This window comes from Calypte anna, chromosome 21, assembly GCF_003957555.1.
Source record: "Calypte anna isolate BGI_N300 chromosome 21, bCalAnn1_v1.p, whole genome shotgun sequence".
Lineage (NCBI taxonomy): Eukaryota > Metazoa > Chordata > Aves > Apodiformes > Trochilidae > Calypte > Calypte anna.
The window spans coordinates 537,719-553,913 of NC_044266.1; the positions used below are offsets into that span (position 1 = coordinate 537,719).

Genomic DNA, 16,195 nt, shown 5'->3' on the forward strand with positions numbered 1-16,195 from the left:
AAAAACCTCTTCAGATGGTATTTTTCACCTCACTGTATGTTCTTCAGAAGGGCTTGTGAAGACAAATTTCATTCAACCTTCTGGCAGTAGAAAAATGAAAATGCCAACTTGATGGAATTTGCTGGAGCTGAAAGCCATCCACCTCTTTGTGTCAGGGAGAATTCAGCCCTATAATGAGTTGTATTTCTCTTCTGGTTTATGCATTGCACAATTCCTTTCACACTGGTTTCTTCTTCCTGAAAGTAACCAGAAATAGGTGGAGAGAGGAGTCATAAGGTGAGACACTGAGCCCCACTTAGGAGCACCAGTTCCACCTTCCCTGCAGCCCCTCCAAGTTCTCTTGTAGAGCCCAGGAGCTGTTCAGCAGCTGCTGTTCTTTCCTAGCTGGGGATATGTGCACTTGAATGAACAATAAGTATTCAAGAGTGACAGCTCTGGGAGTGATGGACACCAGTTTGCACTAATGAGAGATCTGGGAGCTTTTCCAAGGATGACTGCATTGCTTAATTGAACAATTCTATATTTCATCTGCTACTCACATCAGCTGGGTGCTTAACCCTCCACATTCTGCAGAGCTTGTCAAACCTTGTCCCCAGTGCATGCTGCCAAGTAAGGTGAAAGAATTACCCAGGCTGTGAACTATCACTGAATTATAAAAGCAGACCAAAGAGCTATGAAGAGGCAGTGTGAAGGAAACTGAGATGCAGTGGCCAGGCTGGTGTCAGTGGCAGTTCTAAAAGCTGATGTTGGAACTGAAAAATGACTCTGAGCAGTTCTATCTTCTTCCTCCCATGGCTTATTTCAATCAAGTGATAGCATCAGACATGGTGGCAGGAAATGGAGCAATTACAGATAGACTTCAAGGAACAGCTTATCTGAATTGAAGGTTAAACTTTCATAAGCAAAAAGATCATTTGTGTTCTTTGAAGCTTGTCACAGTTCTGTACACAAAGAGTAACTTAACCAGAAGTACCAGATGGGAGCCAGGCAGGACCTGACCTCACCTCTGGTCCTGGTAAAAGTTCCTCACTAAGCTGCAGACCTTAAATTAACAAGTCAAGGTTCTCCACTGGAAACATAAATTAAAACTCTTGGGCCTGTTCTGTGCTGTGTTAGCTGTATCCTCCTCGCCCTTAGATTCCAAATTACTCTGGTGTTGCTTTGGACTGCAACCAGAATCATCAATTAAAATTTTTGGTTCACACTGAGTGCAAAATGTGCAGTTAAGATTAGCAGTATGACTGCTAAGTATTCAAAACCTTTCTGTCCTCATGCTGGCTCTGAATAGTTTAACTTAATTATATACTATTTCTAATGCTTTATTCTTGGGTTTTTTACATTTTGAATGACAAGCAGCCGTGCTAGCAATAGCAGTTCAGCTTTCTTTTGCAGCTCTATTGCAGTAGCATGACGTCTGCAAAGAAGCCTCTTTGGCTGAAACATTTTCAACATTAAAAAAAGAAAAAAAAAATCAAGTAAAAAATCCCTTGCCAAACCTGCATTGTACCCCTTTGAACTGTTTTGTCAACTTGATAATGGAATGCCTACAGATGTCTTCTACAGCTGAAAAGGCAAAATCCTCCCAGTGGATTTCATCCCACTCCTGCCAGGAGGGAGTTTCCTCCATGTTGCAGACAGGGAGGCTGCAGCCTGGAGGTGTTTGTGCTTCACCCTTGTCCTGTAATGGCTGAGCTGGAGCTCTGCCTGGCTCCCTGACCTGCAGCTCCCTGGTCAGCAAGGAGAGGATTCCTTTACCTTTGTTTTTCCTGCCTGACATCCACTTGTTGGGGCTGCTGAGTCCTGGTGGTTGCCATCATTTCCCACCACCCAGGATCACTCTGGTGAGCAGGGAAAGGTGATGGCAACAGCATCTGGGTGACACTCGTATTGTTGGAGGAAACATCAATTGTATTACACTGGGGTGTCAGCCAGACAAGGCAAAAATATTCTGGTAAAGTTTATTCTGGTAGGGAGAGGTAATCTTTTTGAGTTGTGTTTGGCCAAGTTCTTCCCAGAACATCCTCTGCAATTATATCAAGGGGATTTATGGCCCTATTCCTCTTACTCAGATCCACAGCCCTGTTTCTCTTGGTATTGTTTGAGAGGCCTTAATGCTTTGCAGCATGGAAATTCAGCTCTGTGGAGGAAGACCAGACCAGAAAACAATTGTCTGGACTCTTTGAAAAATGATGTAACTGGGCAGCTGCATCACATCTGAAAGTTACTTTGCCACCTCTTTTCCATGTCACAAAGCCAGCAACTTACTTTATTGGTCCAGAGGTATTTGGGATCCACTGATGAAACAGTCTGCCAGCAATTCTAATTCACATCCTACCCTTTTCCAAATGGCTGCCTGCACCATGTGCATTCAGAACCAATTCATAGCTGTGCCATCCATTATTTAGGAGCTCTGTTTGCATGAGTGGATAGGTGCAGACTCTTCAGCTGCTGGGAACTGAAGATTATGATGTCTGTGAACATTAAACACTGCTTTTCCTGGGCTTCTCTGACATTTGGGGTCTGACTTCTGGCCCTGTAGTCATAACTGTATCATTAATTCTCAGGTTAATTATACCTAAGTAGCTTGATTTGTGGTCACTTCTGTTGAAATTTTAAGTTTTTGTTTCAGTGTGATGTGTGGTAGAATGTGTATGAATTTGATGATGTACTTTATGAAAGGCCCTAAAATTCATCAGGAGATTTTTAGCTATGAATTTTGATTCCTGATACTTTGTAGGCAGAACCCAGTACACTTAAATCTTGATCCCACCTGCAGCTTCACACTGCTGAGGTCACTGCTAAAGTAGGGAGTATTTATGCTTGCTGTCTTGAAGGTGAAGGTCAGTGGAGGGTATCTCTTAATTTTATGAACATGTATTAAAATAGAACTAAAACTTAAAATCTTAATCACAGAGAAAAGATTATGCTCTTGTGATTTAATATAACGTAATTGACCGTGTCAGGGGAATGTGTTTAAAAATGGAGAAAATAGCAGTTTGGATATGACTAACAGGAGTCTCTCAATTCTGCAATCTGTTTGGTGAGAGAAGGTATTTCCACAGACAGAATTACAGAATTATTGAGGCTGGAAAAGACCTCTGAGATCATCAAGTCCAGACACCCATATGCTGTCACACACGGAATAGAGTGGAGCACAATCTTGCAAATTAATGTAACTGAGGTATTTGCCTCCATATGGTCTTTTGCAAAGTATCTTCCCATGATGAGCATGGAAACCACACTAAGTCTGCTGTCTCTGGGGTGCTGTACCATGACACAAAATTTGACTTGGCATTCAATCTAATGTGTCTGCGGGTTTGAAAGTACCAGGCTGCAGCTTCTGCTGCCATCTGGTGTTGGTGCCCAGTTTAGTCTGGGAACTTGTCTGGCAGTCAGCTGTAATCCTTTGCAAGAGGATGGGTCTTTCTGCATGCCAAGGGGTAACAGATTTATGGGAAAGATTTTTATTCCAGAAGGGGAGTGTCAGCAGTTACACACAGGTTGCTACTGACTGTGATGTGTGGAGTAGATCAAAATGCATTGCAGGAGGCCACTTTGATGAAAGGTGGTATGCAAACACACAGGCCAGGAGATTTTTTTCTAATACATGACATAGAGCAGGAAATGGGCCCCACTGCATCTTTCCAGAGACTCCAGTGGCTTGGAGATATACAGCTCCTGTTGTTAGGGAACACTGTTACAGGGAATACTCCTGTAAAACCAACTATTTTCTTGTAAAACCAACAGTGTGAACTGTTGTTGCATCTCCCCCTCTCTCTTAGATGCTGGGGTAGAACATGCTATTTGCCTGAATCTTCTACTTTATCAACATTTAGTATGATGAGGAGGTGCCACTTGTGTGCTCTCAATCTTTACAGCCAGTGTGTAAAGGACAAGCAAAGCCAACCTTCTGTGTGTCCCAGCAAGGACTGACCTAAAAATTACATGCAACTGTGTGGGAAAGACACAAAAATTGAGTTCCATCTGTCTGATGCCCACTGTCCTGCACAGAGGATGGGTAAGGGGCATTGCTGGGCTTAGTTAAAGCCTTCACCTTTGGGGTTTGAGCCCAGGAAACCTTTTGAGTTTAATTAAAAAGTTCGGTTAAGCACCTCGCAGCTTCCAATAAACGCTAGAGGGCAATGCTGGGGTTTTTACAGCAGCTGCTTCCTGGTTTCTGGGATCGAGGTCTCTGCGCAGGTTTCGGAGCAGGGTGTGTGTAGTGGTGCGATAGCAGCGACTGCTGCTGAGAAACTGTCCAGAAACAACAGATGACAACCGGCTGGAAGTAGAAATAATAAAATGCAAAAATGCAAACAGGGGAAGACGATGATAAAGGAACGGTGCTTCAGACAAGGATCACAGAATTAAAACAGATCCCCAGCTGAATGTGAGTCAGCAATGTCATGGCACTGCAGTAAAGGCTGACATCATACCAGGCTGTGCAAATGGAATTATCCCTGAGAGCCCTGTAAACTGATTTTTGCTTTTCTGAGGCAGTGGTAGTTTCCCAGACTGCATAATGGTTGCAGTTTCAGGGGGGAATGAGGAAAGACACAGGTCTGGGAGATGGCACTGTGCATGGATGTTATTTTGGATGTGTTTTGTTTTGTTTTTAAATAGCTGCCTGACCACTGAATTGTCTGTGAATGAAGAGGAAAGGTAAATTGGTGTCTAAATATGGCCAGCTAGTAATCATACCAAAAGTCATACACAAACAGACCAGTCCTTCTTTCCTGTACTTTTTCTAGTGGAAATGTCTTAGGGAAAGGGTATTTTCACTGGGTGCACAGCTACTCTAAGCTCTCTGAGGTAGTAGGACCAGTAATTGTACCCAGCCCTATTGTAAATGCAGGTGCAGCTCTCCTGAGTGTGTCATCTTTTATCTGAAACATTACCTTGCCCTTTTCTATGAAGAAAAGGATCATTTAACTATAAAGCAGGCTGTTCTTTTAATATGGGTATTTGGAAGGTATATTTCCTTTTGTGTAAAGGAAAAGGATATCTTCATCACCTTTCTGTGGCTTTCCAGAACTAGAACAAAGGCTTGGAATGGGAAGGTTTTCAAATGCATCTGTGATCAGAGCATCTGCAAAATACAAGGGAGTTGAATACATGAAAAGGAGAATGTTAATAATGCTGGGTTATAGGGAATTCTAATGCAAATGAAGCAGTAGTTGGCAGGGATAAGTCTCCTTTCATTTCTGTTTTTGACAGTTAAAAGAATGTGATGTAAGGCTTATATTCAGAATTAATCCTGTCTTACATTGAAGCTTTTGGATTCCAGGCTGGTCTCCTCTGCATTTGTGTTATACTGATCACATCAACTCTTTTTATATGTTTCTGTTTTCAGATCTATATTTAAGTTTTTCAATTAAAAAAAAAACAATGGTAATACCAAGTCACTGGTTAGAATTCTTTCTTGTGCTATTGATAACTCATAGGACAGCACAAAGCTCATAGGAACAAGAAACTCAACTACGAGTAAAATAATAGAGGAAGAGTAATTTTTTCAGATCAAGGAATGGCTGGTTTTGGGTTTTTTTATGTTTTTAACAGTGTTTAGTACAAGATTATCCTCTGTAACTGTCTGATAAGCCAACCACAAAAAAGGAGTGCTTAACTAGAAGGGCTTTAGATCCATGTAGTAAGAAGACATGAATAACTTTACTTATTGTGGACAGTGAAGTTTTTGGACTTAAATCTGTAGTGTCTCAGGGCTGCTACTGACTTCCAGAGCAGAAATTTCAGTGTTAGCTCACAAGGGGTTAACAGACATCAGCTGCCTCACAGTAATGAATGTACATGTCTGCAAAGCATCCTGTGATTACCTGGTACTTACTGCAGGCAGCTAGTTTGATAAGATTTTGATGTGGTAACCTGGACATAAGAATGCCTTCCACCTATTGTCTCTTTGTAACAAGAATATAATGTTTCATACCTGTACAGCACTTGAGCAAGAAGAGCCTGAAGCAATAATTCTTTTACTAATTAACCCTTGCCAATGACAAGAACTGGGTTTGTCCACTTTACTTTTCATTTTCACTTGCTGAACGTGTGCCTCTTGCTATTGCACAGCAGATGTCAATGTGACTGGTAACACCAACCACCAAGGAACCATCTCACTCTGTCTCATTGCTGCTGCTCATCAGACTGTTTCCAAAGTTGGGGCAGTTATGAAAGCTTGTGACCCAACTTCCTCCATTATTAGAGTAAGGTGTTTATCTTGCCTTTTGATGTGGGTGGCTCCTGGCACATAAAGGACCCAGAACAACAACCTCCCCCTGCTATCAGGAGCCAACTAGTAGCTGAAGTTGAAACTTCAGTATCTTTTAGCTGTCTGTTATAGTCATGGGGTGTGTTCCCATGGTGGCCTGGGTGATAGAAATATTTCAAGGAATCTGGCTTGAGAGAGAGCTAAAATTCCATAAGCCTGGATTCTGACACCTCCCCTATGTTCCTGTCAAAAATGTTGGAAACACGAATGGCTTGGGAGCAGGCAGTAACTGCAATTGCCCAGACCTCCCCAAGCAAAAATTTAGCCTGGTAAAGGTTTAAGGGGTGTTGGACTTAAGAGGGATCCTGCAGAAAATGGAATTAATTGCTCTGGACTGCACATCTAGCTAGCAATTTAGCTTGAAATTCAGTGCTGGAGCAGTGTCCTTGCCTATCAAACCCCTCTTTCTCTCTTCTCCAGGGAAACTGAAGCAACTAGAAACCTAAACTTTTCAGTTAATCCAGATGCTTTCCTTAAAAGAGTCAAGGTCTCCTATGAATCAAGGTCTTTCCTAAAAAGTGTCACCATGTTTTCTGTGCATAGTTAAATGGTGTAATAAATAGATCTGGGTTTTAATTCTTATTTGTGTTAGGCTATCAACTGGAAATCCATTAAATAGGGACTGCGTGCTTCTCAGGCACATGCAAAGAGGCATTTCCTGTATCAGTGAGATTACAGTCTTAACAAGATTAATAAAGAGGGAAGTAATTGTTTTTATCTGTTTTGAAGGCAGGAAAACAGACTCCATTAGTCACACAGGGAGAGTCAGGAACACCTCCCAGAACATCCCAAGCCATTCTTCACAGCTCTCTCTTCTCTCTACCCTGCTGCTAGACAGGAGGTAAGTCCTGGGTGCCTGTTTTGGCACTACTCTGCACATTTAGATTCCTCCAAAATCTCTCCACTCCCTGTTATCTAAGTTTTCTTTCCTGGCTGCCAACATCTCTCAATCCTATCCTGACATTATCAAAGATGATCTGTATTGTCAAGTGGATTGAGTGTGGGGCTACCTGCCAGCATTCCCCATGGCTTATCTCAGCTGTGCCACAGATTGGTTAACCCTTGTGCAAGTCAATTAATCTGGTTCAGTCCTTAAAATTAGGATAATGACATTTATGTAAGGACTGGAGGTGTTTGTAATCAGCCTGAATAATGAGTGCAATGCTGTGGCTTATGTATATATTCTCTGTCTTTCTGTCAGTGGCTTTGTAATATGTGACCATTGAGAGCTAATTTGTCACACTCCTGTGCCTCCATTTGCACCAGAATATAGTTTGTGGTGCATTTTTTATTTCTTGTGATTCCTCAGAAATTCTGAGTCATCAGAGGCTGTTGGAAAAGAAGTTGGAGAGGTAAGAACGATGTTCTTGGACCCTGTTATGTGTTAATAGAGACTGTTTAATTGTTTCCTGTTTGGTGGAAATACCTTCTGCTGAAGGTAAGTTTGGGTTGTAGATGGAGACTCAGCAGAGCCTCTCTATATCAGGCTCTGGTCTTTCATGCAATCAGTCAAACAAGCAGTGGCACTACTGTTAACTTACCTTTTTTGTCAATCTAAAGCTAGACAAATTCTATTTCACAGAACCAAGAGCCTTGGGGGAAAAAAAAAAAAAGCAGTATGTTTCTCAGTGTTACTGCCAAGGTTATATTTTTCTCCAGTGTTTTCTCTGGGAGAAAGGAAGCACAGCCTGGGTTAGAGTGCTGAGTGGCACTGTTCTGATCATGGTGTCAGGGGAGGTGCTCAAAAGTGACATAAGACTCTTCTTGTATTTCTCATGGCACTTCAGTCTGTACAGGAGGGAAGAGGAGTTCCCAGTCTGTTTATATTCACCCAGGTAAAAGAGCTTCCAAGGTCGCTGCTGAACCTGGGCAGCTCAGAGCTGCTGTTGTAACTGTAACTCATTTATAAATAGGAGAGGCTCAGCTGATTAGCAGTCTTATCTCCACCAATTAACGAGGATAAGTATTCACCACATTGCAGAGTTCATGCATCTTGCAAAATGTTGAGCAACTGCATGAAGTTATTGTGTATGGGGAAAAAACCTGCCACTTCAAAATTATTTAACTGCCAGTATAGAATCTTGTGGGAAATCATTCTAGTGGTGATATTATCTCTTTCATCTTAATTGATTTGGAAAAAATCCATCCCAAGAGCCATGTCAAGGGAAAATTTACTCCTTGGTTACTTTTTGTAGTCAGTAATGGGGTATGGATAGGTGTGGTCAGCAAAGGCACCGTGTCTGAGCATGGTCCCTTCTCCCTTTGCAGTATGAAATACCTCTTTCAGCATCTGGAAGATGTCTGGGTCTCCAAAATATAATTAACTTCAAAATATGGGTATTGTTTCCTCAATTCCTTGCAGGCTGGGCTCTTAGCATTGTCTGGTAAGAAAACCAAAGAGAAATTGTGACTCAAAATACTGCATTTTTTAGGAGGTGGTGTAACATTGCTTATGGTATTTCCCCATTTTTAGCAACCGCTTCCCCTTTTTTAAGTTTGTCTCATCCTTTATTGACTGTCACTTCTCTGCAGCTCCCCAGGTTCCTGAAAACAGACATCTCTGCATAAAGGAAGAAGAAAAAAAAATCCCAAATTGCCACACTCTGAAATGGTGTAACTTGTTTTCACGTTGTAGATTTATCCTAATATACGCTCCAGTGAGCTACAGGCATGAGTCTATGATCTCTTTAAAGTAATATTGGTTGAAAATGCAGTTTAGAAATTAGAAAACCTGTGTTTTCTTGTTGGCATTAGTCTAGGGTTCTGACCTTCTTTTGAAGGTTGTGACAGAGATGCTGATGATTTCAGGAGCACACACTGAAACAGAATGCCTTTTAGATTTGTTTCACTATTGCTTCAAATTTGTTTTCAGGGCAAGGACAGCATGGTAAATGTGGGTTGTTTGGTTTGGTTTTTTTGCATTTCAGGAGCTTGTTTGTAGATGAAATTAAGAGTGATTCTGACATAGTAAGGCAGGATGTGTTCTCAAGCAGGAATTTTATATCACAGGGAGTATTTGACTGATGATCTAAACAAAGATTAAGGTAGAAGTAATGACAGTACTTGCAAGGGAGATGAGTGTGTGCAAACAACTACAGCTATAGTGAAGAGATTAAAAGGGCAGAAAGCAGATGATGCCAATTTAATGTACAAACCTGTGCTTTAGATGAGGTGAGGTGACATCACACACCTGGCACTTTATAAAAGGTGCTCACTGTAAGTGCTGTGCTGGGCAGCAGCCACCTCAGAGCCTCATGCACAGAGCAGACAGAATCACAGAAAGTCAGGGCTGGAAGGGACCTGGAAAGACCGAGTTCAACCCCCTGCCCGAGCAGGGTCACCTCCAGCAGGCACAGAGAACACATCCAGGTGGGGTTTGGATCTCTCCAGAGAAGGAAACTCCACCTCCCCCTGGCAGGAAAACATTTTTTTCCTCGAGTTTTTATGGAGCCTCCAATGCTCGGCTGTCACTCTGCAGGCCGTTCGGTGTGAGCAGGGCTAACAAAGCTTCCCCTCACTCGGTCACCCCTTCCAGGACACATTTTACCTCAGAAGTTGAAGGCTCGTGTCCCTTCATTAACGTCCCACCCATTGTTTTTTTTTTAACTTTTTTTTTCCGCCGGGCTGCCATTCTTACACACAAATAGCTTCTAACTGAAATAACACGCACCAAAAGGCAATAAACCCACGATAAAGCCCCGCTCTCGCCGGCTCTCACCCGCACATCCCGCACTCTCCTTCTCCCGCTTCCCTGCGGGCTCCGCGCCTGCGCGGGGCTCCTCCCGCCCTTCTGCGCAGGGGCGCGGCGCATGCGCGGCCGGGGCGGCTGAGGAGGCGGGGAGGGGACGATGGAGGCGCGCAGGGTCCGGCGGCCCCGCTCACCGCCCGCCCTCAGCCGCCACCACCGCCACCACCGCCACCAGCTCCACCGCCAGCTCCACCGCCAGCAGCGGGGCCGACGTGCCGTTCTCTGAAGGGGAAAGGGGCGGGACGCTGCGCCGGGAGGGGAAGCAGCTTGGGGCGCGGTGAGTCAGGGGCGCTGGCAGGGCGGTTGCACTGAGGGGAACCCCCGGAGAAGCTCGGCCCGTCCAGGCGGCCTCCAGACAGCCGGGGGGTGACGGGGCCGGGGCTGCCTCCCTGTCCGGAGCTGCCTTTTTCCCGTCTCTTCAGCTTCTCGTCCTCTGGAACCTTTTCTAAAGGCCGGGCTGGTGGCACCTGCGGGCTGCCGGGGGCTTCTCGGTGACCCCCGGCGGGCGGGAGCGCTGAGGTGAGGGGAGCGCTGAGGTAACCCTGAGGTAATCCTGAGGTAACCCTGAGGTAACACCCAAGTAAACCGAAACGGGAGAGTAAGGAAAAGCTCTTGGATAAGGCTTCGCGATCCATGGGTCACCGTCCCATCCAGGGGCTGGTTTGAACACCCGCGGTGCTGAGCGAGGGGCTGAGGATGCCCCTGCCCGCCCGGTGTTTGTTGGTGTTTCGAAGCGGCTGACAAAGGGAATTGTTTTCCCTGCCGGTCTGACACGTGATAGTCATGCTGTGTGGGTTTTAGTAGAAACAGCGCTCGAGTATATAATCAAAAGACATGCGACTAAATAAACTTCAGCTGCTGCCAGACCGCTAAATTTCAATACGGAATGCTTTTGATTTTTGAGGGTTTTTTTTCGCTGTTTTTATTATCTCCAGGCACGCGAGATTGTTAAGTTCTAAAGTGATCCAAAAGTTCTGTCTCCCCAGTACGGTCGTTTCTTGTTTTGGAGGAGAGGAGTTTAGTGCCTCGGGGATGCAGCCCAGATGTGTGTAACCTCTGCTGGAGTTCTTCCTTCAGCACAGAACAATAATAAAAAGACTTCTCCACAGAATAAAGTGATTAAGCAAACGATTCTGTAGCAAGGGAGAAAGTATTATATCCAGGTTTTTGTACGTAACACTGTCCTTAAGCATCCTAGTACAAGGCTGATAATAAGGTACAAAGTGAGGAGTTTTGTGTGGCAGATGCAATTTTTAAGACAGTAGTAGAAATGCTGCAAACCTTCATGGCACTGTAACAGAGTGTATTTGGTCAGGATAGACCTTGCAGTAATCCTCTAATCGTGATTTAGGGTAATATATTCGACAGGAAGCTTGTTACAAAATAACAGCTTAAAAGCATGCTCACTAAGAATTAAAAAACTTAACTCCCTTCGTCATTTGCAGCCTTATGGGCCTTGTGAAGTAGCTCCTTGGTTCTGGGAGAATTCACATATAATGACAGAGAAGTTAAAAGTGAGAAAGTACATTAAAAGGTTGGGTACTATGAGAGGTGACTCAACTGGATATTTTCTCTCCATCACAGAGATTTAATATTAACACTTCCTCAGTTGTCCTTCGTTCTCTATGCTGAGCAAGACTGAAATATACTTTTTTAACCTTTGTTTTTATAATTTTGGACAAAGACCAGAGCAGCCTTTTCACTAGTTTGTTGACATGTGCTTAAAGTTTTTGGATCCAATCCTGGAATCTGTTCAGTGATAGTTTTGTCTTTATGTCAGTCTGCTTATTTAATAGAGGTCTTGTGAAGGAATGTTAATTAAACAGTATGTGGTGTAAGCTGTAGTTAAAACATCCTGAACTGGAAAATATTACATGGGAGGAATATCAAGTTCTTAGGTCGTATTTAGTAGGTCTGTACACTGTCTTACTTCCAGTTTTGTGCTAATCTTATTTTCTTCACTGGCAGCATGTGTCCTCTACCAGTTCCAGTGTATTGTTTTCTTCTGAATTATTCTTGGGAAACTGTATAATAACACTGATGTATAATTATCTGCAGCATTTTTATTGGCTAATGCTACAGAATGGAAATCATTCACATGTACTAAGCATTACCTTTGACTTGCTATGGTTGTTTTGGTTAATGTTTGTTTGCACAATCAGACTAATTATCTGCATAAATCTGCAAACTGGCACTAAATTTATATTGAGCTTAAAGTTGTCTAAAAATGGAGAGAAAATTTTAAAGTTTTTAATTTTTTTTAATTTTTTTTTTTTTTTACTTGTAAAACGTTAAATTGACCAATTCCCTAGTCAATGGGTAACCAACAGCTAAACACTGATATCTTTACAAGTGCAGTATCTTTTAAATTAGTAATGGATGGCAGTAATTGTACCTCTTTGTAGTGGTGTTCTCTTAGGGTGAGTCTGAGCTATAGAGAGAGCAAAAGGACTTTCTAATTGGGTTAAGTGGTGGCTCTGTCTCATTAAGTAATGAGCCAGTGCTCATTCTAAAATTACAACTTCATTTTAGTGATGCTTTTGTAAAGTTGGGATGTTGTGAAATATACTTGTAAAATTACAGTGCTCCATATCCAGCTGTTATTACTCTGTGAGTCTTTTCCAGAGCCCTGGTCCATTTTGATGGTTACAGTGATGTAATTTATGGGAACCAGCAGGAAGTCCATCTCAAGTGATCAAACTGTTTTGAAAATATCTGCAAGTTTTTAAGGCAGCCAACTTTTTCCATGTGTTGAAATCAACTGGCTTGAGGAGTGTATTATTCCTCTAGACTGCGTTATCCTGGATACTATTTTTTTATATTTTAGTTTTATTCATACACTGAAAATTGCTTTCTATTTATGTTCTGATAAGGCAGTTTCTCCTTTGTTCAAATAATGAGAACCTAGGGGATTTCTAGCACTTTGGAAGAAGAAAGGTTGGGGTTTTATTTCTTCTGCAAAGTTGCAAGTTGCTGTCTAGCCAGCTGTTTATCTTTTGTTTGTTCTTATTATTTTTGGAAGTGAAATACTTCACATTTGTCCTTATTTCGTCTTGTTTGGTTTGGACCATCTGCCCAGTTTGTTAAAAATTACTTCAGAACTTTGGTATCATCCTCCAACTTGTTTTTGTCTCTTCTCAGCTTCATATCAATCTCATTTTTTTGTGAAGGACTGAAGTTTATTATGGCTTTCTATGTGGCTTGGTTGTTCTGGGTTTTTTTTGCTTACTTTGACAGGTGTTTTTTCTGTTATAGCTTAGTGTATTCTAGTTTTATTTGTTCATGCGATGTATCACCTAATAGGAGGCTTTATAGTTTTTTCTGAGTCTTATTCCTTCACAAATATTTAAAGCTTTTATTCCTCTTAAGTATCTAAAATAAATTTATCTTGTATATTATGGGCGAATCTGTACTGATCTTGAAACAACTTTGTATTTAGCCTCTTGTAAATCTGGGAATATACATCTGTTAATTCTGGTCAGTTTTTCTTCCAGTCCCTTCTGATTACTTTCAATGATTTCTCAGTTGCCCAGATCTTCTGTAGAAGTGCTTATCAAAGTGTGAAAACTCAGTGTTTAATACTTTTGTTAGCTTGGCTAATACAGGGAAATTTTTTTCTTTCTTTTTTCTCTTCCCTATCCCCTTTTCTCCTGGTGTTTTTCCACAGGAATTGAATTTCTCTCTCACTAAGGCTCCTTCACTTCCAGTATGGAGGTGAATCGAGAGAAGCTGTGTCCCAGCAAGGCTGATGTGAGCTCAGAGTCTGCTTTTCATTGCTCAACGTGTCATGATGATGAGGAGTGGAGCAGTTCCAGCCGGGGACGGGCAAAATCACGAAGTTTGTCTGCTTCACCAGCCCTGGGGAGCACCAAAGAGTTCAGGTATGTCTCCTGCTTTTTCCTATTGCTTCTACCTTTAGGAGAAAGGGAAAAAGGTAATACAAAATTGTTATCTAAATTTTAATTTTTGCTCCTCTTTTTATATAACCATAGTCTTGCAGCTGCGACAAGTGATGATGAACAGAAATAAAAATAGTGTTTTGTGGTTATAAATAGAGAAGGAGATGACTAGTGAACCATCCTCTTGTGGTCCATGCTGTGAAAAGAACTTGACTTTCTGAAGTAGCCTTGTAGGTGGTCATCTCCAGCACAATATGATGATATTTATCATCTTTCAGCCTAGCTTCAGAAGTTTTAAGTACCTTCCAGAAATAAAATACAAATGCATCTGTACTGAGCTATGTTAATTCATAGCTTGGGAGTAGCTCAGGTCACAAGGCTGGAAGAGTTTTGTGTATTAAAAACCTGAATGAGTTTTCAGGCTATATGACAATGTGAGGCAGCACAGAGTGAGTTTGTGCTTGCAGATTGTTTCCCAGCAGTGAGGAACGCCCATTTTTTTCTTTGAGCCAAATTTTTAATCTAGTTGCAAGGCTCTTGTCATGTGGACAGCTCGGATAGAACTTTTGGTTGTGTGATCTTTGGACCCATTGTAAATATTGAATAGTGTGCTGTGGTAGCAGTGTGTCTTGAGCTTAGGGGAAGCATTGCAGAATTTTACCTTACAGTGTGGCCCTCTCTGAAAGCACGGACAGAGTCATGGAGGAGTTTCTGAACAGCTGAAATTCTCGTCCAGAGTTACTGCTTTGCTGGTAGGAATGCTCTTGGAAGGCAGAGCACATATGGGTGAGGCTGAAGATGGCAGGGGGAAGCTTTGTGGTGGAGGGAGGCTTAATAAAAGCCTTTATCTGAAGAGGATAAAAGGTTAGGAAAATACTTGCTTTGCATACATAGTTCAGACAGTGTACTTGAATGCTTTTGGAACATGGGCTGTGCTCTGGCCATGCTGCTCTGACCATGTTGTGTGTCATGGTCAATATGTAAGGCTTTTTTTTTTTTTTTATAAAGTGTGCTGTAAAACTGGTGTTTTTTCCCTTCTCTGCTTAAACTTCTAAGAATGTGGGCTTCACTCAACTTGTGTAAAAGAAAATGTGGTCTAAATGTTGGGGTATTATCATCTAGCTAAATAACTACTTTTTAAAAGTAGAAGTAATCTTTGTATGCCCTGCTTATTGTGGGTTTGAATTAAGATTATTGTTATGAGATTATTTTTCATTAAGATGCTCTGCATTCATTCACTTTAGTGCAAAATTGTCATTTGCAGCATGTCAGAGCTTTCTATGTAATAATCAGATTGAAGTGGTTGCCTGTCCACTTCAACTTGCAAGTATCTGCCTAAAAGATGTTTAATTTCCAGTGCATTACTGCTTATTCTTAGACAGTCTTACTCAAAAAATTACTTTAAGTTCTGTTTGCTCCAACATTTTGCCTTCTGTCGATTGAATAGTGCATAGATTGAGTATTAATAAAGCCAAGTAAAATCTCAACCAAAATGTATATCCGTTGTTTGTTAATGCTTGTAGACAAAACCTTATTGCATGTCATGAAGGTGGATGTGGACATTTAATACTGCTTGTAGGAACAGAGTTTAGCCAGTTACTGGGAGTGGCATAGAATAAAAACAACCTGAGTTGGAAGAAGACAAAATAGACAAGTTATTTGGCAGAAGCTTGAGTGGAGCAAGAAGTGGGAGGTTCTGTTGCCAGGGTGCTATTCAACTGTCCTTAATTTCAAGTGTAGTTGTTCACAGGCTGATAGAAACTTACCATTCCCTTACATATATGAGTACACACATTAATCCCTGATCATGTCAGTCGTTGCTCATTCTTCTCTTTTGATGTAAATAAAGTAAACTTTGTAAGCCACTTGGTAATAATTTTGTCTGACTGGATGAGTCATGCTTGCAGTTACAAATAGAAAAAAAAATATTTGGAGAACAAATATTGCTTCTTTGTGTTAGATGTAGGAAATTAAAGACTAATTTTCATTATTGGAATTCAAAATCTTACGTACTCCTATTTTATTAGACATGGAACAAATAAGATGTTGCTTTTATTCCTTAATTACATCGTTTTAACCTGTCATTGATTTTGTTTTTTATTAGATTTCTGTGGGTTTTGGTTTTTTTAGTACTAAGAGTGAGTCACTGGGCTGGTCTGAGCTCCTTTACAATATACACAATGGGAGGCAATGCAGTAAAGATTTGTTACTGCCAGGCAATAGGTTAGGTACCAGTTCCTGTGTTAATTGTCTTAGGCACAGGAAAGCCAT

General features: G+C 41.8%; 1 protein-coding gene and 1 long non-coding RNA gene across 10 annotated transcripts in view; one reads left to right on the forward strand and one right to left on the reverse strand.

Annotated features, from left to right (window-relative positions):
* On the reverse strand, positions 1 to 10,114 carry LOC115599494. Of its 2 annotated transcripts, XR_003988467.1 has the most exons (4): positions 9,996 to 10,114; positions 8,556 to 8,658; positions 4,113 to 4,282; positions 1 to 236 (listed from the first exon to the last, which is right to left on the reverse strand). It is a non-coding gene; the product is annotated as an uncharacterized LOC115599494 (long non-coding RNA). The 2 variants fall into 2 exon arrangements; XR_003988466.1 differs by lacking the exon at positions 1 to 236 and having other exon boundaries at positions 3,500 to 4,282; positions 9,996 to 10,106.
* Positions 7,075 to 16,195, forward strand: part of NADK (NAD kinase) — a 22,168-nt gene continuing 13,047 nt past the window's right edge. For 2 of the 8 annotated variants that reach the window (XM_030463577.1, XM_030463583.1), the window contains exons 1-2: positions 10,467 to 10,544; positions 13,693 to 13,906. In XM_030463577.1, coding sequence (XP_030319437.1) covers positions 13,734 to 13,906 — 173 coding nt within the window. In that variant the 5' untranslated portion in view covers positions 10,467 to 10,544; positions 13,693 to 13,733. Of the gene's footprint in view, positions 7,119 to 10,102; positions 10,303 to 10,466; positions 10,573 to 13,692; positions 13,907 to 14,545; positions 14,677 to 16,195 lie in introns of those variants that run through there. The other 6 variants (XM_030463580.1, XM_030463578.1, XM_030463582.1 and 3 more) reach the window with 6 other exon arrangements.